At 48.3% G+C, this 20,683-nt stretch overlaps 6 protein-coding genes across 6 annotated transcripts; 2 read left to right on the top strand and 4 right to left on the bottom strand.

Moving 5' to 3' along the window:
• Nucleotides 1-5,706: 5,706 nt before the first annotated feature.
• Nucleotides 5,707-7,025, top strand: dspC (dual specificity phosphatase YVH1; the record flags this gene model as incomplete). Its single annotated transcript, XM_089599879.1, has 4 exons — nucleotides 5,707-5,750; nucleotides 5,890-6,123; nucleotides 6,189-6,539; nucleotides 6,593-7,025. The coding sequence occupies 4 exons, from the start codon at nucleotides 5,707-5,709 to the stop codon at nucleotides 7,023-7,025; spliced, it is 1,062 nt and encodes a 353-aa protein (XP_089455756.1).
• Nucleotides 7,026-10,263: 3,238 nt separating this feature from the next.
• Nucleotides 10,264-11,046, bottom strand: ALT_5190 (AAA-ATPase Vps4-associated 1 family protein; the record flags this gene model as incomplete). Its single annotated transcript, XM_033555377.1, has 4 exons — nucleotides 10,264-10,378; nucleotides 10,447-10,517; nucleotides 10,583-10,861; nucleotides 10,936-11,046. The coding sequence occupies 4 exons, from the start codon at nucleotides 11,044-11,046 to the stop codon at nucleotides 10,264-10,266; spliced, it is 576 nt and encodes a 191-aa protein (XP_033411268.1).
• Nucleotides 11,047-11,349: 303 nt separating this feature from the next.
• Nucleotides 11,350-12,986, bottom strand: ALT_5189 (putative acyl-CoA thioester hydrolase; the record flags this gene model as incomplete). The annotated part of the gene is made up of 5 exons (XM_033555378.2): nucleotides 11,350-11,897; nucleotides 11,953-12,134; nucleotides 12,186-12,482; nucleotides 12,538-12,602; nucleotides 12,672-12,986. The coding sequence occupies 5 exons, from the start codon at nucleotides 12,984-12,986 to the stop codon at nucleotides 11,350-11,352; spliced, it is 1,407 nt and encodes a 468-aa protein (XP_033411269.2).
• Nucleotides 12,987-13,735: 749 nt separating this feature from the next.
• On the top strand, nucleotides 13,736-15,167 carry ALT_5188 (putative lactate 2-monooxygenase PB1A11.03; the record flags this gene model as incomplete). The annotated part of the gene is made up of 4 exons (XM_033555379.2): nucleotides 13,736-13,850; nucleotides 13,913-13,964; nucleotides 14,021-15,069; nucleotides 15,121-15,167. 4 exons carry the CDS (start codon nucleotides 13,736-13,738, stop codon nucleotides 15,165-15,167), a joined length of 1,263 nt encoding a protein of 420 aa, XP_033411270.1.
• A 370-nt stretch (nucleotides 15,168-15,537) lies between these two features.
• On the bottom strand, nucleotides 15,538-16,962 carry ALT_5187 (pepsin-like aspartic protease; the record flags this gene model as incomplete). Its single annotated transcript, XM_033555380.2, has 1 exon — nucleotides 15,538-16,962. One exon carries the CDS (start codon nucleotides 16,960-16,962, stop codon nucleotides 15,538-15,540), a length of 1,425 nt encoding a protein of 474 aa, XP_033411271.2.
• A 2,514-nt stretch (nucleotides 16,963-19,476) lies between these two features.
• Nucleotides 19,477-20,370, bottom strand: ALT_5186 (SAP domain-containing protein; the record flags this gene model as incomplete). Its single annotated transcript, XM_089599878.1, has 2 exons — nucleotides 19,477-20,082; nucleotides 20,149-20,370. The coding sequence occupies 2 exons, from the start codon at nucleotides 20,368-20,370 to the stop codon at nucleotides 19,477-19,479; spliced, it is 828 nt and encodes a 275-aa protein (XP_089455755.1).
• Nucleotides 20,371-20,683: the final 313 nt, after the last annotated feature.

The following is a 20,683-nucleotide window of genomic DNA, read 5'->3' as shown; positions in this document are numbered from 1 at the left end:
TTAAAGACGGAAGATCATAAAATGGGAGAAATGAAGACCGCCGGAGTACAAGACGGCTGTGATGAGGGTGGCGGCGTTGGTGGTGGGATGGGCGCTGAAAGCCAGACTGCAGGGCGTTTAGGTTCTTCTGGAATCACACCAGGTTCTCGATTCCACCTGATTGGAGGATATGCTGAATGAAGCTGAATGTAATGATAATGACGGAGTCGAAAAATAGAAACAAACCGATGTCGCATGCGTTGTCTTCAGCTAGAATGGTAAGAAAATGAGAGAAGCTGTTGGTGATCTAGCGCCGAGATGCAAAGGCGAAAAATAGAGATTTGAGGCCCAGGAAGTAACCTGAGGCAGAGATGCAGTAGGTACGTGAGTGGACCTTTTCTGACCTCTATGCAACAGAAAGTTGGACGGAGTATGGAGGTATGTACCTAGGTACGTTCTGTTGCGTAAAGTAGTTTATAAGAAAGTTGTCGAGAAAGGTGGTGGTGCAAGCCACTGCCTTATTGGTCCCTACAGGGCTGGAGAAGGAAGATGATGTACTCCGGAAAGTACCTAGGTGCCGCACGGTAAGGTATGATTTAAGGTGAAAATAAGTAGTTCCAAGGATCTAATTGAAGCCTCGTTCCTCCTGTCATTCCAGATTCTGACCCCTCTGTCGTGTCTTTCCTTCTCCACTCTGACACCCGATGGTATTCTCAAACAAACAGGAGGTGGTGATGGCAATGCACGTAACGTAGTACCGATGGTCGCACGAGAAGGAGACGTTGAGAGAAGGACAGGAATTATTCATTCGAGATGCAAAATTAGAAGGAATATCTAATAATCGGTAGGACGGGTTGCGGACAATAACAATAATGATGATACCATACAACAATGGTATTTGGTACCCACCTTCAACTGTGGTACTTGTATGGTGGTCTACTCCGTAGGTGGACACTACTCCGGACAAGAACACTTTTAGCCTAGGCTTGGACAGTCCCCTTTTTCTTAAGGGGGTAAAAAAAAATGAAGAGAAAAGGGGAAAAAATCGACTGGCTTGTAATTTATGCACTTCTTGTAAATATCAAACCAAGCGAGGACTTGAGCACGGGGAGTTAAGGTAGCTAACAAAAAGAGCAATGGGGAAAAGAGAAAATTTGTAAACTCATTATGATGAGCAAGATAGGTAAATCTGAAACTCACACAATTAGAGAGGTGAATTCATGCATACCTACAGGATCATCATTAGAAGAACTATGGAGTATCTTAGAGAAAGTAACTGAAATTTGTGTTCCAGTCTTAAAGTTGAAAATTTTCGACCTGTATTTCATGGCATTCCAACAATTTTATTTAAACTTTGGGGCTTCTAGGTGCTTGGGCGATGACACAACACTCGTGTGGATATCTATCAAAATGTAACCCAGGCAGAGAGGCAGACAGGCAAATTAGGACTGATTGCCCTGATCAACGTCAGCAATCTTCTCAGGACTATCGACTGGGTAGAAAGTGGGGGAGTCCGCTGGAATCTTTGTTCGAATACGAGTAACTATCGGCACTGTCTCTTGTTCAACAGTGATAATCCTGCTGGTTGAAAAGATCATCTCAGCTGTCTACCTTCATATCCTTTCAGATTGATTAGAGCTCACTCATTCAACTGAGTGCTTTTGCATGTCAACCGATCAATAGGCAGAAGGATTGGCCAGCGAGCCTACAGAACACCATCATGATATTAATCGCCATCGGTGTTATGAACAGGGCCGTTGATCCTAAGACAGTGTACCTTGACAGCTGCCTAGAAGCTCGTCAGCGTATTACAGGCTTGTCTTGTTGTTGAGATATGGGAATATGGACTGTCAAGCTTGCTCCAAGAGGAGCAAGACTACCTTGCTCAAGTACGAGAGACCCGGTAGTAGCCGCAATTTATGTATAGGCACATGGCTATGAAGGACTCAGGAAGATTGATAACTTCATAAGGCTATGGAGATAATGGAGCTCAATAATAATAATAACTTTACTCTGTGAGCCTTGTAAGGTCACCCAGTTCTAGTCTAGATGTTAGCAAGTGGACCAAAGGATGATTCCCCATGAAGTCAAGTCAAATCATCAACTCCTCAGTAAGCTAGGAACCAGCAAACAGTCCAGTTTCAAGAGCGGTGAACATAACACTAAGCTAATCTGGGTCAGACAACGGCTGTCAGGTTAATATTGATTGAGGCAGTGCTGGACTTGGTATGGCTTTTGTTCAATGATACTCCTGTTTTGATGATGATATAATCTTTCTGTATTTGACGTATTTGAAACACCAATTAAGAGTCAGGGATGCGGTCTAGGATGTCCATCGGGCCATATATGAGAACGCTAAACATTAAGCCATAATGCCACGCTGCCATGCCGTTTATCAACTTCGATTTATAGTACAATATACGAATATCTGCCTGAGTCTGAAGGCAGACATTTCAAGGACCCTGCAACCGCCTTCAACCTGTATGGTTCTCTTTTCCATTGGGTGACAGCCCTAGGGTGACGGAAGGAGAGTTTCAATGCAGGGATACTATTAGTGACAAGAGTGAGTCTTCGAGACCATCTTTTCCATAAAGGATCGATTGAAACAACTCATCAAGAAATGTTTGTCGCCAAGTTAAGGTGCTCCGAGAACGTACTAAGGTACTAGGTACTGCAGTATACCCCACCATACCTACTTGTGCAAGCGAACCAAATCAATTTGAATGGCGAGAGGATGCTTGACCCGCTGCCGTTCAAGGCTTAGTAGGTTCCACTAAACTCTTAGATACATGCACTGCCACAGTGCTGGACCACTGGTTGTCTGTCGATGTCTGTCGCATCAATTGGAATGTCTAAGGGGAGCCAAGGATCTCCGTAAGCATGGGCAAAAATGGTCAACAAGTGTGCCTTTGCAGTTGGAGGAGAGATTGTAGAGAATACGTCGAATTGAAGAAGCCCATCTTTATAGAGCACCATCTAGATTCAAGTGAAAGGGGCCTGGATCATTCATTCTATAACTATTGCATAGTTCAGTGTCATGTAATAATTTGTTCATCACTTAGTATCTACAGACAGAGCATGACAGTGACTCCACCAAATGTCGTAGCTTACGTCTTTCCCATACCTCATCCCCTATTGTCTTGTCTCGGGGGAGGATGCAAGAGGAATAGCTTGAGCTACAGCTATCAACCGACGATTGGGCAAGGAGGGAAAGAGGGAAAAAGAGTCATTAACCTGCAACTTACGGAGTCCATCATCCCAGATCAGCCAGTAGCAGTTACTGCTAACCTACCAAGATACCTAAGTAAGGACCTACCTAATTAGGCGGCTTGCTCCGGTTGTATGAAATTCATTATTTTCAGTTTGAGCTGGTTTTTAGTACACTTTTGTTTCGCCACGACGCGTGATTGCTAGGTACGCAGGTCTCTAATGATTAGTAGTATTGGACACGCACACCTGCATCCACTGGTGGTGGCAACCCAGGAGACTGGATCGGTCGCTGTAGCCATTCCCAGTTCCCAGCCATTCGGCGATCATAGTGGCCTGTCTTTTGCCATCGCCCTTGGTACGGTCTACGGAGTACTCTCCTACCTTAATTCCCACTTCTGATTGTCTTGAACTTGGCTTAAACAAACAGATATGTCACCGGTCAGCTTCCATTGGTCAGCTTTTTTAGAGCGTTTAAGGATGGAACACATCTCTGATACTCCGTACCACAGATCAAAATCGGTAGCGAAATATTTCAACCCCACCTCGTACACTAGCGTGCCTGGATTGTAGGTTTCGAGAAACCTGCAAATCAGTGGGCCAATAGTGCTCAAGCAGGTCTCATGCAACTGAAATTTAATTGTCTCTATGCTAACTGGTTATCTAGGACCTGGAACTGGAAGTCAGGAACGTCAGCCCTCAGCGCTTCTTGAATTTTCCCGCAATCCAGAGCCTATCGATCAATCGAACCAACCACAAGTTCCACAACGTAACGACTAACGTACTATGTACCTCGGTAGGTCCAAGAGTCTCATAGAAGTCTAAGATCTAATCCTGTCAGCCTTCAGCCTTGGAAGGATGCGCACAAGAATGCGCAGGATTAGAAGGCTGAAGCACAGGCCCTAGGCCAATTTAGCCCACGTGATACTGGTGGACACCATAATACAAGTAAAAGCTTAAACAGGCTGTGGCCATGACATCCAATGGGTGATCTCTTTCCGACAGCACGTTGTACGGAAGGACTAATACAACCCCAGGAGTAGGGTTAAGGTGTTGAAATTTGGGTATATCCATCCTTCTAGAATATTCTCCAGCCTTAAACATCGGAAAGGCTCTTTGTCACAGGCACAGTCAACAGATTCTCTGACCCTGGCCTTGTGGGTTTTGCAGCTTTTGCCAGCCTGCGCATCAATCTCGAAGACGAAGCAAAGAATGGATTGTCCACAATCAACCTACTGGTGAAATCGAGCCCTGTCTACCCGCCCTTTGTGACACATCTTGCAGTGGCCAAGCTTGATTCCACTCTCTTGGCTAAACGACCGTCAACCAATGATCTCGAGTATACTCTCTCGCTACCAATACATGACGGGATGCCTTTAATATGCCTACAAAACCCCAGTACCCTCTCATACAATAAAATCAGTATATAACACCAGCCTAGTAAGCACCCTGTTATTATTAGTCCAACAGGCTCGAAAAAAGAAAACATTCTCAAAATAACTGATCATTTATCTTAAAGATACTCAGTCATACGAGACACTGGACAATGATTGCCATGGCTTGTTCAGTCGCACAGACCACTGACCTATAGGCGCTTGGCAGATAGGGAACCAATCGATGTTGTGCAGTGTGCTTGACTTAATAAAAGTGGATTACTCCATGAAGTCTAGCCATTCACTTCCCGTCCATGTGCTTCTGAACAATGATGTCCACCTGCTGGCTAGACAGAATTACGTCTCCTCTAAGCAAGTCTAACTACAACGACGAATCCTGGGCCAGCCAGCTCGTTGATGGCCTGGTTTAGGGCTGGTAAGCAGCAAGGCCACTCAAAGACTATCTGGAGAAGCGGCAGAGGAGCGATTGCCAACCGCGGCAGTTACTAGGCAGTGATGACTGATTGGTAGTGAAGGGTACAGGTCAGGATTTTCCTGCCTGGGCTAGCGTGATGCGGTAGGCAGGTGGAATCTACCAGAGTGAATCGGATGAAAGTTATCAGGCCAAACCATTCGCAATTGCGGCACGGTCATCTGCAGGGGATGAGGGGTAAAGTAGGTACTGTATGCCGCCAATGTCACTTTCGTAACTGTCATAAGAGTTACTCCAAAGTTCGATGAAGAGTTAAGCAAGAGACTCATTCTCTATATCTTGACAATATCACTACCGCCTAGACCTGGTTGAAGCTAAGCATCTCGAATTAGCCAGTGATCCCGCGAGTCTCAGACTTGGCCTTCTTAGGTACAGACACCCAAGGCAATACTAACAAACCAGCAGGCACGTGGATGTTTCAGCCCTAGCCCTAACTACACCTTAATCTTCAGGCACCTACGGTACTAGGAGGGCCGCCGCGCGCTCACCACGAGAGACCAATCAAAGTCACCGAGCTCTTCTTGGCTCAATTCAGATCGATTCCGAGGCTCATTAGAGTGTCACCTCCGCTAACTCTGTACCTACATACAAGGAGACCTTTACACTATATTCATGATTTTGTCCTTCTTTGATATGCTATAAACTTGTATCAGCATGGCTATGAACAAAATCCCAGGACACGATATCTACATCGGAGGGTCAGTCCAGCTTACCCTTCCCGCCATAATAGAATTTTGTCGTGCCGCTGAGCTCCCCACGATGCGGGGCCAAGAACGAAAATAAGCAGGGGACTCGAAAGCAAAGTGATCGATAAGATGAACACCTGCTAACAAATAGAATAATTTGCAGTATCCTAGCAGTCAAGAACAAGGCGGCTTTGAGTAGAGCGAACATTACACACATAGTCTCGGTGCTACGATTGAATCAACCTGATGAGATTTTTGCCAGCTTCCAGCATCATTGCATTCATGCAGACGATGTTGGAGATGAGAATCTCTTGGAACATTTCCCATCTGCTATCAAGTTCATCCAGTCGGGATTGGATGCTGGAGGCAGTGTGCTCGTACATTGGTCAGTAAATATTCCGGCTACTGAGTTATGCAATGTATCTTTGAAGTCTTACTGACACCAACCAGTGCAATGGGGAAATCGCGCTCCGCCACCATCTGTATTGCCTATCTGCTCCATCAGCAGCCCAGTGCATTGACCCCTCAGTCTGCGCTTGCTTTATTGAGGAAAGGCCGACCACTCTGCGAGCCAAACGATGGGTTCATGGAACAGCTAGCTCTCTACCGCGAAATGGGATGTCCCGACGATGTCACTGGCCATCCGCTCTACAACCGTTGGCTGTATCGCCGCGAAGTCGAAGACAGTGTGGCCTGTGGACGAGCACCTGAGATGCAGTCGGTCTTGTTTGAGGATGAACAGCCACACAGACCTCAAGAGACCAGTGACCGTACGACTGAGATCAAGTGTCGTAAATGCCGGTTGGTTTTCTTACTTGTCTTCAATTTAGACCACTGTCTGATAGGCTCTCCAGGCGTACGCTGGCCACCACGCCATTCATCATACCACATGGTCCACGGCAGAATAACAAGGCAACGGAATGTGCTCACATTTTTCTCCATCCGCTGACGTGGATGCGACCATCTCTTTTTCCTAATACCACTGCAGACTCCGAAGCGACAGAATACGGTTCCCGTCCTGATGATGCACCATTATCTGGCCGCTTGACGTGTCCGAATACAGCTTGTGGAGCTAATATTGGCAAATTTGCGTGGCAGGGTATGCAGTGCAACTGCGGTGAATGGGTTGTCCCAGCCATCGGTCTCGCGAAAGCCAGAGTCGATATATCTGATCGGTTTAGCATGGCCCGTGGGCCGGGTGGTTTGCCGCCAGCTGCTTTCGGGATCCGCATGCCACCGGGCATGAGACCTCCAGATGATTCAGGCGCGGGCCGCGGCAATCTTTGACGTGGTGCTCAGAATCTAATCCACCAGCGTCTCGATGCAGATGATTAGCAAGGGATGAGACACTCCAAGAACACTTGGGCGCGTCGCCACGTGCTCATCACCAACATTAATCCAAGTCCCGACGCCCTTATGTGTCTGGATTACGCTCAGCTTACGTTAGCAGACCGAGTCATACTCGCGTTAAGAGCAGTCCCGGGTCGCAACTCTTGGAATTCAGGAATGTCCAACTATGGACACCACCGATTCTCAAGTGGCGAGACATTGAAGAAACTGAGTAAGATAAGGCGATCGTCAAATGCAGCCATCCTTCAGACAGTCGAGGTTGACTGTATCAAAGAGAATGGGCGATCGGCGAGACCAAGAAGTCCGTTGGCTTGTATGTAATGGTGTATTTGGCCCACGAACAGGATGTCATTTCTATGAGGGTGGGTAGCAGAAGTTGACAGACAAATATGCGACATCGATCGAATGATGACTCCAACGAGCTCTTATCCACGTCTTGATTTCATCATTCAGAGACCCCTTGCATTAGGATGCATTAGGAATAGCGGTCAGCAAGCAAGACAAGGAACACATGGTAATCTCATCAGACTTCGCAAGCAAGGTATTGTGCAAGAAGAATCTTCAGTTGGGATCCACGAAATTACACTTCTAGCGTCAATGTGTTTCGGAGGACCCTTATGCCGATCGTTCTGTGGGGATTGTTAAAATGAAAGCGGCCTGTGCTAAAACTTGCACCGTACACTGAACCTTATGATGCCTTGACGTTGGAACAACTTAACAAGGCTGATGATTTGCCTTTCATCGGAATGCCTGTCCATTAGTCTGATTACTCGAAATAAGTTGGCACTTCTGAGATGTGGAGACCCTAAGCGCTATAAACCCATAACAGCCTCGTTCCTGAAGACAGCTGGTATAAGCATTGGAGAAATCTCAGTCAATGATGTAATGTCCCCTACATTTGTTGCGCAGTTCAAGTCTTGAGCTTGTTTCCGCGAACTCTGTGAGATGGAGCAATTTTCAGTTTGTACCAGGAAGCGTATACTTTACCAGAACCAGGAACCTACCTTAGCTTGCCTTATGTCATCGAACCAAGGGCCCCCGCGGCTAGTGGCCTGTGCCGCCTGTCAGCATTCATCCAGGATTCAGGGCTAAAACCCACATCCCCACGAGGCTGTTGGAGGGGCCTAAGGCAGCCCCATCTGGAATGGACAGAGCGACCAATGGGTGTTGTGCACCAGTCCAGGATCTGCGGCAAGAGAAGATCAAGGATGAATGACATTCTAGTTTACTAACCTTCAGACCTTCCGGAAGATAGCGTAACTACCTTCCTAGAGGGGCACTGAGAATAATCCACCTTAAGGCAATAGTCAGCCTTATCAGCTAAACGCTTCTCGTATGCTGTCGAATACTGATATTGTATACGCGGCGATGATCATATTTCAAGTACACTACTCTACGCAGTACTATGTAGCTTCAGAGGAAGATTCCGTAATTCCGTTGCTGGTTCTCTAGTGGTTGGACTACTGGTAAGCACAAGTCAACCCCTGGCCGTGGTAGGCTAGCAGAGCCTAGGCTAATGTGGGCTGCAGAACTAGTTAGCTTCGGCACGGGGGCTGTGCAAACTGCTCTTACGCAACTGGACGCACCAAGGACCCATGGACCTGCCTGTTTGCAATTTTCTATCTTTCCACTTCCGCGGGGTTCCGCGTGTCAGGGGCTGTGGGGCTTTCTGTATCGTATCTGTGTATTTTTCATTTCCTACCTTGGGTAATTCCTTCGTCTGTTGCCGGCGTCAACAGGTAGACCACGCCGTAAGCAGCACTCAGCGATCTTCAATGTCATCATGATTGATCAATATTCTGGGTTCTGGGGAGAGAGATTTACATGCAGCTGCTGCACTTCAGACCACTAGAGAGGAAGGTATGACGGAGTCATGGACCGACCAGCTATCAACTATAAAAGGAGTATGTAGGGTTGGCCATCGCGATATGTCACCCGTCTGGGCAGCACTAAGGAAGTCCGTGCTTGTCAGCCAGTCATCTCTGCCAAGGAGATGCACAGCCTACCTGCCTTACGGAGACAAGAAGTAGTCCACTTCGCAAGGTGTATGTACTTCACTCATTTCAGGAACCAAGCGATCAAACCAGATCGAGCGGCGAGACTGTTTGAGCTGCATACCTCTGTCTCCTCTGTTTAATGCAAAGTGGCAGTTGGTTTATCTGAGGATGACGTCACGCGGTGGATTTCCGAGATTGTAGATCGATAATCGCAGGGCTGGCACCTTAGCACCCTTGCAGTTACATCAGGGGATTGATGATCTCCTGATGATGGGCAGAGAATCGTGAGTGTAACTGTAGGCACGGCAGGCTTCAATGTTGCAACCTATTCAGGCAACCAGCATACCTTGTTCCTCCTCGTCCAAAGGTGCCAGCCCTGCTAATCTTCGGCGATATTGACATCCTTGTATTTGATCAGGCGACAGGCAGCTTGCTACTCAGTGAAGGAGCTATTCTTCTGATGACTGGCGTACAATAAATTCCACGTAGAGAGGATAGGGCAGTACTTGGCGCAGCAGATCAAAAGTTGCGTCCATATAGTTTTCTGATTGCAAGGTATGGTTCAAGATAATCTCTGCAATGAACTGCCGCCGAACTGAGCGAAACAGGAGATGTGGTATAATCCGCCATTCACACCTGGCTTATGCATGCTGTGACCAGAAAGATCAGCAGATACTCTGTCATAGTATCCGAACGTACCGCACCGTTCGCTTTCTGCAACGGCTTGATCACATCGTGCTTCCTTATCCAGGCTAGTGCTTACCACAGTATGCACAGCCGTCTTTCTGGAAATTTTGTGAGACGTTCTAGCTTGCCGGCTGCTGGCGGGCTATCCGGATCATGTCGTGACTCGGTCATTGCCAATGAATCTGTCTTCTCGGTATTTGAGAAGGCGGAACTGGTATGACCGCAAACAGGATCAGCAGCAGGATAGTGGGATGCTTTTGTTGAGTCGCTGCCGCCATTCCAAAATCACTCGCTTGAGCTCAGAATCCGCCAGCGCATCAGCCTTGAGGCTACCCGCGGATCAGGTTTCATTTGGTGTCAGCCTTGCCAGGCATGAAGGATCCGCATCCTAGTCCGTACTCCGCGCACGACTCCCGAAAAGGTTTAACGTTCAACGAATAGATAGATAGCTTCTATGCATCAAAAAACATGATGGGCATGACTGCCATGTATCAAAGTTCACCGGACGGGACAGATGGGAAGAGAGATGGCTCTTGCAAGCGCTGACGATTCCGCTTGGCCATTTCAATATTACGCTGTCTGTCGACGCGCATCTGGTAGAAATTTCTGTCCATCGTTAGTTCAGATCAAGGATGACGTGGTTAGCTACGTATCCGGTTTGGGAATAGACATACTTATGCAAAGCGAAAATACGAGGCGAGTCATCCGTAGCGGATGACGAAGCGGACTTTGTGAGGGACTCGATCTGTTCCCGTCAGCGAATCGTCTTAATTATTCCAGTCGCAGAGGTAGAAAGAGGGCCATTTCTACCTTCTCATCTCTTTCTTTCTCAAGTGATTTGGCGCCGCCGTCGCCCTCCTTGTCCGATTTCTTGGATTTCTTATCTGAATCCTTCGGCTCATCATCGGTCTTCTTCTCCTTCTCTTTTTCCTTCTTCCGTCGCTGCTTCTCTTCATACTCCTTTTTCACTATCTCAATTTCCCGCGCCAATGCTTCCTGCTTTGCCTTGGCTGCCGCCTGCTCCGAATCCACGATAGGCGAGCAGAAATGCCTATCTTGTAGATGGATAGGGCAGACATAGAAAAAGTCCTACGTAGTCAGCAGGATCCCGACAGAGATGACCGTACAAGATGACTGCATCTCAATACCAAGGCGGAGCCTACCTTGTTGTCTGGTGTAATCAGAACACTAGCGGAGGGCTTGTAGCAAACGAAGCATGCTTTGGCGGCATTATCGGCCACCCGACGTAGATGCCATACATTGGGGAGTGACATTGGGCCTTCAGCAAGAGCTCAAGTCTATAAGATGTATAAGTTAGATATAGAGTGGGATCCGAATTATTGACTACAGAAACGAAGGAGATTCTTTGTAGAGGGCGACAAGTTTTAAGAGCGATTGTTGATCGCTGGTGCGGAGCACCGGATGTCATGTGACTGGCTACTATGTCCGTCTGGCGATGTTCACTTGCCGCAAAGTTCTCCAGACTCGACAATAGTGTCTAGCTGTTGATATATTTCCATCACTGTAAATACAAACATTCCATATTTCGACTAATGCTCTGCTCCAAATAAAAATCTCTACTCGGTCACACTATCCTTGATGTTGCGAAGAGTGCTGGGCTCCCTAGAACCAGTCACCATGGCGGCAGCATTCTGTGCTCGTCTGCGCGCATCGGTCCAGAGCATAAATTCACCATAAGTTCGGGGCATGACCTGAATGTCTTTCTCAACCAAGAAGGTATAGTTGAATTGGCCCGTAGATTTCCTGCTGCCGTGCTCCACGTCCCTAACCTTAGAGTCGACGCGGACCTGCACTTTGGTGTATGTGGTGCCGTCTCTCTCCACGGGTTCTGTGTGAGCAACCGTAGCCCGTAGGTACAGAACGCTTCCCACGGGCACAGGGTTCTCGAAGGTGCTGGGATCCAGGGAGATGAAGTTGGGACGGGCGTGGGAAAATGAGGCGGCGCAGCAAAATGCGAGTTCGAAAGTCTGCTTGAGGAGGAAGCCACCGAAGATCATAAAGTTGTGTCGGTTGCGATCCTGCGGTTGCATAATCATGGCGGATTTCAGTACTGTGTCGCTCATAAAGACCATATTGTCAGGTCTTTGGGCAGGTGACTCGGGATCTGTTCCCGTGTTAGCATCAGCGTTGTGACAGCCGAAGGGATTCTTGTCACTCACTCAAATATGCCATCTCCTTCGTCCACATGTTATGTATCAAATTACTTTCTTCGGCGTCAGGCGCCTTCTCCAGGAGACTCCTCGTTCTCAGAGCCTTCTTGGCTTGATAATTCTCCTCGCCCTTGTGAAAGAGAAGACGTTCCTCCGCATTTTCCACAAGCAAAGGTGCAATAGGAACGGGCCTAATGGGGATGTCAGTGCTGCTCTCCGAGATCTTGATACTCGGCACTCACTTCTTGGTGGCGGGATCAAGCGAGACCATGGTAAAGGCGCAGGTAATAAGGACATCCTCCGGTTTTACCGGTTCTCCTTCCGCAGGGACCCTGGTCACTTGAAGGGACACCTCCATACTTGATCTCCCCGTGGCATACGTGACCTGACCGCTCAGCTCAAGATCACAAATCTCCATTAGAGGATGCTCGATGGTAATCCGATCCACTGCCGCGGTCACAGTAGCTACTGATTCACCGGCGTGTTTGTACGCGATGATGCCCGCCAAGGCATCCAGGTCCATCAGCAGTGATCCCAGTCTATGAGAGGAGCAATTAATGAGTTATGCCCCACAGAAAGAAAACACAATCGTACCTGATATGTCCCGAAGCATTCAGGTAAGAATCCAGCAACCATTTGTCTTGACTCAAGGGTAAAATCTAAATGATTGCATTCGGTCACTCCATTCGCCTTCGTGCAAAACAGACAACATTCATAGCGCAACTTACGGCACTGTAATAACTATCTGACATTTTCTTTGGTGTCAAGTCTGGCTTTCCCTGCGCACGAGGTGTCTGGCCCGACTGCGCATCCTCGCGACTCTTCGTCAGCGCCTCGATCCACGGAGTCTTGACGCGCATGGGCATCCATGTCGGCTTGGAAGAAACATTGGTCACGGCGCTGGGGTGAAAATCCCTCCACGAGATTAATGACTTTGTTGATGGATGCTCAGCTTTTAGGCGAAGACCGGTTGAGCCGGCCGTGTGTAGTGATAGCCATTGTGCCCGAGTAACAACGGATCTTCGCGCGCTGAGCCTGAACATGATGGAAATGTGAAGTCGTCAGAAGTACCCGATCTTGGTGATCAGTAGGATATAACTGTATATATATAGATTGATGAACCGATCTAGACCAACACCCCTGTTTGACTCCTCTGTTTGCGGAGTAGGGTCAAGGACCAGTGGTCGGCTCGATTAATCGGTTGGGTTCCCGAGGCCCTTTCCGCCCGGATGAAGTCGGGGCCAACAATGACAATATTTCTCATTCATTAATTTATAGAATCTGTATAGGGTTCAAGCTTGTGGAGATCTAAAGAAGCTTTCACTTAATAGACTCCAAATCACTTCCGTGCTCATCGGGATGTACGTTGGTTTGTTGAGAATGTTGTTGATGGTTGATTGTTGACAGCAGATCTGTTGACATCGTCGGGATTTATTTGCCTGAAGCATTCGGCATCAATCGCGGATCGAGTGTTTACGAGCAGAAGAATCTATGCGCGGCTCCAAATGGTCACTACTAGTAGATAGGTACTATCAAACCACATGCTTGCGTTCCTACCACTTGTGCCCTGCCTTCCAACTACTCCACCCAGGCCAAATGTAGGCGATCATCTCTCTCGTCCGAGGATGCGTCAAAATGAAGTCATTGATAAAGGTGACTTTGGGGGGGTCATGTGTCGAACCAGACGGCTCGATACGTTTGATATATCAGCGAACCGGCTCTCATATAATTGTATGAGCACTCTCTAATCTATTACTGTGCCATTGACGTGCTAGTTCAATCAGCCAACACGATGAGTGACCCTAACAACCCCTACATTGAGCAGAGATCAACGCCCCAATGGGCTCTCTATCAACGGGAAAACTTCTTGAAAGCAAGAGAGGGCAAGACTGTGCCTTTCAACACTGGTATGCATATTCTGACACATGGTATAGCATCGAAGGCACGAACTAAGGTTCTAGCATTTAAGATCCCAGAAAACTCGAAGAGCTAGCCCGCGAAAAACTCAGCCAAGGCGGCTGGTATGTCCGCAAGGCTGGATCTCGATGGATAAGCCAGATACTAAGGCAATCCACAGGTACTATGCCTCCTCGAATGCAGGCATGTCCAATACCCACCTAGCCAACCGACAAGCCTTCTACCGGCACCGCATTGTTCCCCGGCAGCTCGTCAACACCAACCTCCGCGACACAACAACGGAGATCTTCGGCCACAAGGTCTCGGCACCCATCGGGTTCGCCCCGATTGGCATCAACAAGATCTACCATCCTGCTGCTGAAGTCGCCGTCGCCAAGGTCGCACAAGAGCTCAATCTCCCGTACTGCCTCTCCACAGCTGGCAGCACACCAATCGAGAAGGTCGGCGAGGCGAACGGATCAGGCACGCGTTTCTACCAGCTGTACATGCCACACGATGACGAGCTGACACTCTCGCTGCTCAACCGGGCCTGGAAGTCCGGATTCGACGTACTGATGCTCACAACGGATACATGGCAGCTCGGCTGGCGGCACGATGATGTCGCCAACTCGAATTATGCGTTTTACCGCGGCATTGGCGCTGATCTGGGGCTAACGGACCCAGTGTTCCAGAAGCGCTGTCAAGAGGCCGGCATCGACATTGAAAAAGACGTCGTGGCCGCTTCGACCAAGTGGATCGACTCTGTCTGGCATGGCCGGGCCTGGTCCTGGGAGACAATCCCCTGGCTGATAGAGAAGTGGAAGTCCATCTCCGGTGGTCGGCCGTTCGTCATCAAGGGGATCCAGGCCGTCGCGGACGCGAGAAAGTGCGTCGAGTACGGTGTTGACGGGATCGTGGTGAGCAACCATGCAGGCCGCCAGGTCGACGGTGCGATCGCCAGTCTTGATGCGCTGGAGAATATTGTCGACGCTGTGGGTGACCAGATCTACATCATGTATGACTCTGGAATCCGGGGTGCGAGCGACGTCGTCAAAGCGCTGGCGTTGGGCGCAAAGTTCGTCTTTGTCGGTCGTCTTTGGATCTGGGGGCTCAGTATCATGGGCGAGGAGGGCGTGCGCCATGTCATGAAGTCACTCCTGGCGGATTTTGATATATTGATGGGAGTTGGGGGATTTAATAGTGTCAAAGACTTTGATCGGTCTATATTAGGTACGTCGAGCTCAGTAAAGAAAGGCACGGCAGCCGCTGATCATTTATTAGAGTCTTGTCCCAGGTCGTATACCTACATACCGGACAAGGTTCTCTGATATGTTTTGTCTATACGTGCGTTCATAATTTGGAGACCATATTGAAAAATGCATGTACATACACAGAGCTCATTCGGAGTTCACACACTGGGATACTCTGGTAATGCCATCTGTTATATTACAGATCGGACTCTAGGAACCACTCATGCCATCAGTAAAACGTCTGGATTAAAAAGACAGTATGTGTTATAACTTTGTCGAAGGTACCCCTCGGAAAAGCATTCAATTCAAGAGAATGTGCAGTCGTGCTTACGCTGGGTAAATAATAAAAGACCCATCAAGGCGTAGCCGGTACTATAGCAATGTATAGAATGATGAAAGGTATATAAGCTGGTATCGAAAGTTGCAGATTTGGTGTGGTGGAGCTTGGCTACACCAACACCATGCAAAGAAGTGCGGAAACAAAGGGCCAGTGGACAAATCGGGATACAATAGACGCACTCCCAGTATGGACCGCTATGGAGCCAGTCAATGTCGACCCAGCTCCGTCTGTCGCAGAAGGGTCTGCGGCTGCAGCGACCGTAGTGGTTGGTGATGTAATAGGAACAGAACGATTTGCGAAGCCAATCCGATGATTGTCATAGTCGAACACAGAATAGACGTTCTTCAAGAACACATCGCCCAAGAGCCACACGTCGTCTCCGTACAAGGCTTGTCCCACAATAGTGGACAAGCACGCCGAACCGTATGCTGGTCCGACGTAATCCTTGGGGGAGATGTTGTAGCTCAGGCCCGAGAAGCTCACTTGCACCACTGCCGTCGAGTTGCACGGCAGGGTGAAATTCTGCCCCTGTGAGGTCGTGATAGCACCCGGAATGAGGTTGTGCAACACTGCGGCGTCTTTCGGGGGAAGCATGGCGTACGATGTGCCAGTGTCGATGACGGCGGTCTTATTGGCGAAACGACAAGGTGTACCATTCACACTGGCGTCGTCCAAGGGTATCCTCCAGTTATTGCTGTCTCCAGTTGTGTTCGTGTAGATGATATCACCCGTGAACCTGGTCGTATCCACATCGCCAAAATTCGCCGCTCCATCTCTGGCACCATCCGAGTTGCGAGAGAAGCTGAATCCGATAATATTTGATTTGAGAAGGCGCTGCGCCGCGACGGTTTCCATGAATGATGGAGTGTTGAAATTGCTATTAGCCGATCGTCCCAAGCCCAGAATACCATCCACGGGATACGATTCGAAATCGGTGGAAGCATTTTTGGCCAAGCCAAACGTCATATTTACATGCAAACCAGCAAGTGAGAGACTGTCCGTCCCAAGGACGCCGCTGACCAATCCTGTCCCATACCCGACAGCCCAGTTCAGCGGTAATAACTTGAGAGACTTTGAAGCAGCTTCACCGAATGTTTCGTGTCGCTGACAGGCCTCAGTCGTGCAGTCTGAGCCAAAGACCCAAGTATTCGGTCCCCCCGTATCCAGAACCATCCACATCTGCTGGTCTTGGGAGCCGACCCTGACCGTAGCAAAGTAAGAGTAATCGAGGCCCTCCTGGTTAAGAGCGGCAGTGTTGGGTTTTGTAGGTTCTTCTGCCAAGACAACATTGTACTTGTTATCACGGCGGACAGGAACCTTTTTGAGGTCCAGCGTTAAAGAGACGCCATTTGAAGAGGACCCGTGATTGTTGTCTGAGTCGTCCGGCAATAATTTCCATGGCACGAAACGGCGGGCGACATCATTGCTGGCAGACCTGTCGGTCGAGACCTCGAGGTTAAATGAATAAGGAACAAAAGCTGTGACTGTGGAGACGAGAGAAATGGTCGAAAGAAGACATTGTAAGAAATGCATGATCCGAGAGGGGATCTATGTTCGTCGCAATATTGAAAAAACCATCAGAGGGGTCAACGGAGAGTTTGGAGTACCAGAACCTCGGTATATTAGGATTAAATGCCGATAGTGAGAGTGAGTTCAGTAGAAACGAATCTGCAATGCTTGTCTATGGGGTATTACTGTAATTAAAGAGTGAAATCCAGACAAAGCGCGATGAAAGAGCAGACGCTGAGGGTGCAGTCTATAATAGAAGGGGTATAAAGAACAAGCAAATGAAAGAATTCTTAACGGATCAAACGACCTGCACCCTGCTGAGCAATATAATAAGAGCTCATCGCAAAGGTGAGAGATCAGAGATGCAGATGAAGATGAAGATGAATATGAAGATGAGAGATGAAGCGCATGGTGTGCAGCAGGTGGGCAGGTGCTTGACGGATAGGGGATGTTCTCCACTAGCAGATCAGGTATTAAGACCCCAAAGGACTAGAACAAACCTTCAGCAAGTCACTAGCTCTTTAGTGGTAGACTCACTAACTATCTCCAGGTAGCTCCACACCTAAAACAGTTACTCTCATTGTCTAGCTTGGGCACTGTGCAGGCACATAGGACAATTCTCCATCATACTAACACTTATCAGTTTTAATGCTTTGAATGAGGCAGGAATCTGACTGACAAGTGGTTCATGAGTCCGTTTAGTTACGTTCTTTAATAGCCACTTTATGGGTCAAAGCCCTGCTGGCCCCCTCCGATCTGCACATTGATGCTTTTCTCGGGATTTATGGTGAGCGGGGATATCTGAAGGTTGCATCACCCCTAAGAGAAGGTATTGCTGGTCACAATTCATTAGCAGCCGTGGTTCAGATTTCAAAGTCGAGATACCTCTCTTCATCCCTCAAACCGCGGGTCAGAATCTTTCTCAACCGAGGATGTCTTGAACAGGCGAGCAGCAGGAACGCCAAGTCAAGCTGATCCACCGTATGCATGTTGTGCGCCTTTCAGGCTTCCAGCCCTGCCCAGTCAAAAACTAGACCAGACCTGAACAGAGACATTGGATATCGAGTCAGCCACAGAACCTACGAACTGTGAAATCTGCTTTGGTTGCAACTAGCTTGGCGTCATCCTTGGAATTGAGCTGAACAAGAAGTGCCTTTCTTTTATACAAATGGACGAGTCTCATGCAAGAAAGACGACGAAGACTGCCTCGTCACCGTCCCATACATTGCCACCACAAGGAGCTGTTGTCGTCTTTGGACACAAGAGCTGTTTCAGTGCTTCGATAACCCCACTGATTCGCCACTACTGACGTTTTATCATATATGTTGCTATGCTCTGATATCTGTCACATTGGAGATGATCCTGTGCTATTTACCATGGCCTTCAATTATCTAAATTATCAGCGCTGTGGGAAGAGCTCGATAGTCGACCAATCAAGGAAGTCCACTTGATATGAAGTAGATAGTGGTAAATCCAGACTGTCTGGACAGTCGACACGGAGGACATAAATGATCCATCTCACAATATCATAAATTCTTCAAGGCGGCAGGCAGAATAGTAGCTAGCATTGCCTTTTCGCTGCATTTGAATCACGTGATATATTCCCCTTCAAAACGCCAAATTCCAGATATTTCTTGGCGAAGAGTTAATGGGAGCGAAGGACTCATGTGTGACCTTGAATGACATTCTGCCCCTGGCTTTACCGTGTAAGTTCCCTTGCATCATCCTCGGAGTGGGGTATGTGCTCACATGGGCAGTGCTAAATGATTCGTCCTATTCGCGATTGATTCCACAGCTAAAAGAAATAGTGCCTTGTACTCCGTAGTCAACTGGTCTTGAAGAAAGTTGGATGTTCTTCCGCCACTGGAACCTGGGGTAGCTCCCGTCGTGTGCACTGCAGTCTATTGTGCGTTGGCGCTTCAGTCAAGACAGATATCATTGATTGTAATCCTGCCACTCTAAGCAGTAGTCACGAATTTTGTTCCTGCAGGAATGCAATCCTACACGAAAAACTCGGCCAGGAACCACCAGGACAACGATCGTGGAGGATGATTCATGGATGGAATAGAGCATAATCCGCCTCGGAAGGAGCCGGGAAACCTCCCTCGTCAGTCCATCACATCACCACTTGGACACATTCCGAAGGGAGAAGTACGTATCCCGTGACAATACCCTAGCATTTGCTAGAGGACTATCAGTTACTTTGTTCAATGCTACCGAGGGCCGAAATGGATGGTTTTCTGACCTTGGCGACTGGTCCCTTGGACATCATAGTTTAGCCTAGGTAAATCTAGTGGGCGTCCATGTCCACCTACTAGGTCCGATAGGAGTTGCAACAGTGGTGGTATAATTATTTCTTGGGCCATGGATTCAAGAAGACTGGCATGGGTTGTACCGTGTACCTGAGAAGCAGGCGATCATAACACGTTTCACTAGATCGGAAATGAAAGGATAAAAGATAGAACAAATTAAGAACAGGAGCACTTCGCCATTAAATCACGGCGCTAATATTCCATACAACAGAATCATACATCAACGTCACTTTCTCTGGGTCTGCTGTTTAGGACCTAAGAGGTCCTCCAGGAATCCGGACCAAAGCTCTCTGACAATACCGGGCTCCTTGGCTTGTGATCCGTTCTGCTGTCTTTGCAGCTCTTCCCCGAAACGGGATCTGCCAACGGTCTCCGTCAAGGAGAATGGATCAATATCCATTGAGTGATTATCAACAACCTCACTCATGGGGCTCGCAGCCACATCTTCTCCGGATACAGTATAGACCTGGGGCTTCATGGGCGGGTCGGACGTGATCGACTGCTTTGAGGGATCATAGTACTTGTAGATATCGGAGAGGATCGGAAAGCGTGGGTCCGGACGAGAGGGAGGAGCATCAATCTCCTCCATAGAAGGGAAGTATGCAAAATCGACAGTGGATGAATCTCCGACGGCCTTTGCGGCACGAGAAGTGTTGAAATGACGGACGGAGGGACTGGACATGGTAACAAATGATGTCAGTGCTGAGGGTTTCGATGAGTAAACTAAGTGCGGGCGAGCATACTCTGTAGAAGAGCTGCCATTGATTCTTTTCATGGCGATGCTAAAAGCACGAGACTGTAGGAAATCATGGTTGGAAAGCCGTTCCACAAGCTGTAAGTTGAAATAGGAGAATCAGTCGCAGCTCATGCATGAGTGACAGCTATCCGGTATACAAACCTCGGCTTGAGTACCATTGCTTGCTATCGATCTCTTTTTGCATTCGAGCTTGAGATCAGCCAAAGTACGAGTGGCATAAAACGAAGCCTTGTCGGTCACATTAACCGGTTGCGCGGAGTTTGCGCCAGTGATATGCAAGCTACGGCGAACGCAAGGTGTAGTGGTATGTTGCTGGGAAAGCACGCGGAGAGCGCGTAATGAAGTTGAACGGGGAGCAGCCATGATCAATGAAATGGATTCGCGAGTATGAAAGCAAAATGTCGCTTTAAGAATGTATTAGTGTAAACGAGTCAGTGAGGTTGCCCGATGGATGTTTGTTGAGCTCTGGAATGAACTATGAAGATAGGCTAAGCGATCAGATGAGATAAGGAGTAGAACGAAGTGTGATAAAGTGTCGAGGTTACAGGAAAGTATTTTCAGAAACAGAGTAGATATATTAAGAGTAGGAGAAGAGAGGAGAGAAAAGAAAAAAGGCAATGGGTGGCCCGGGGAAAGCTGAGATACTTGAATATCTCAAGGGATCCGAACCGTTGGG

This window comes from Aspergillus lentulus (assembly GCF_001445615.1).
Source record: "Aspergillus lentulus DNA, contig: Alt09, strain: IFM 54703, whole genome shotgun sequence".
Taxonomy (NCBI): Eukaryota; Fungi; Ascomycota; class Eurotiomycetes; order Eurotiales; family Aspergillaceae; genus Aspergillus; species Aspergillus lentulus.
The sequence above is the reverse complement of the archived record's forward strand: the minus strand, read 5'-3'. Positions and strand labels throughout refer to the sequence as shown.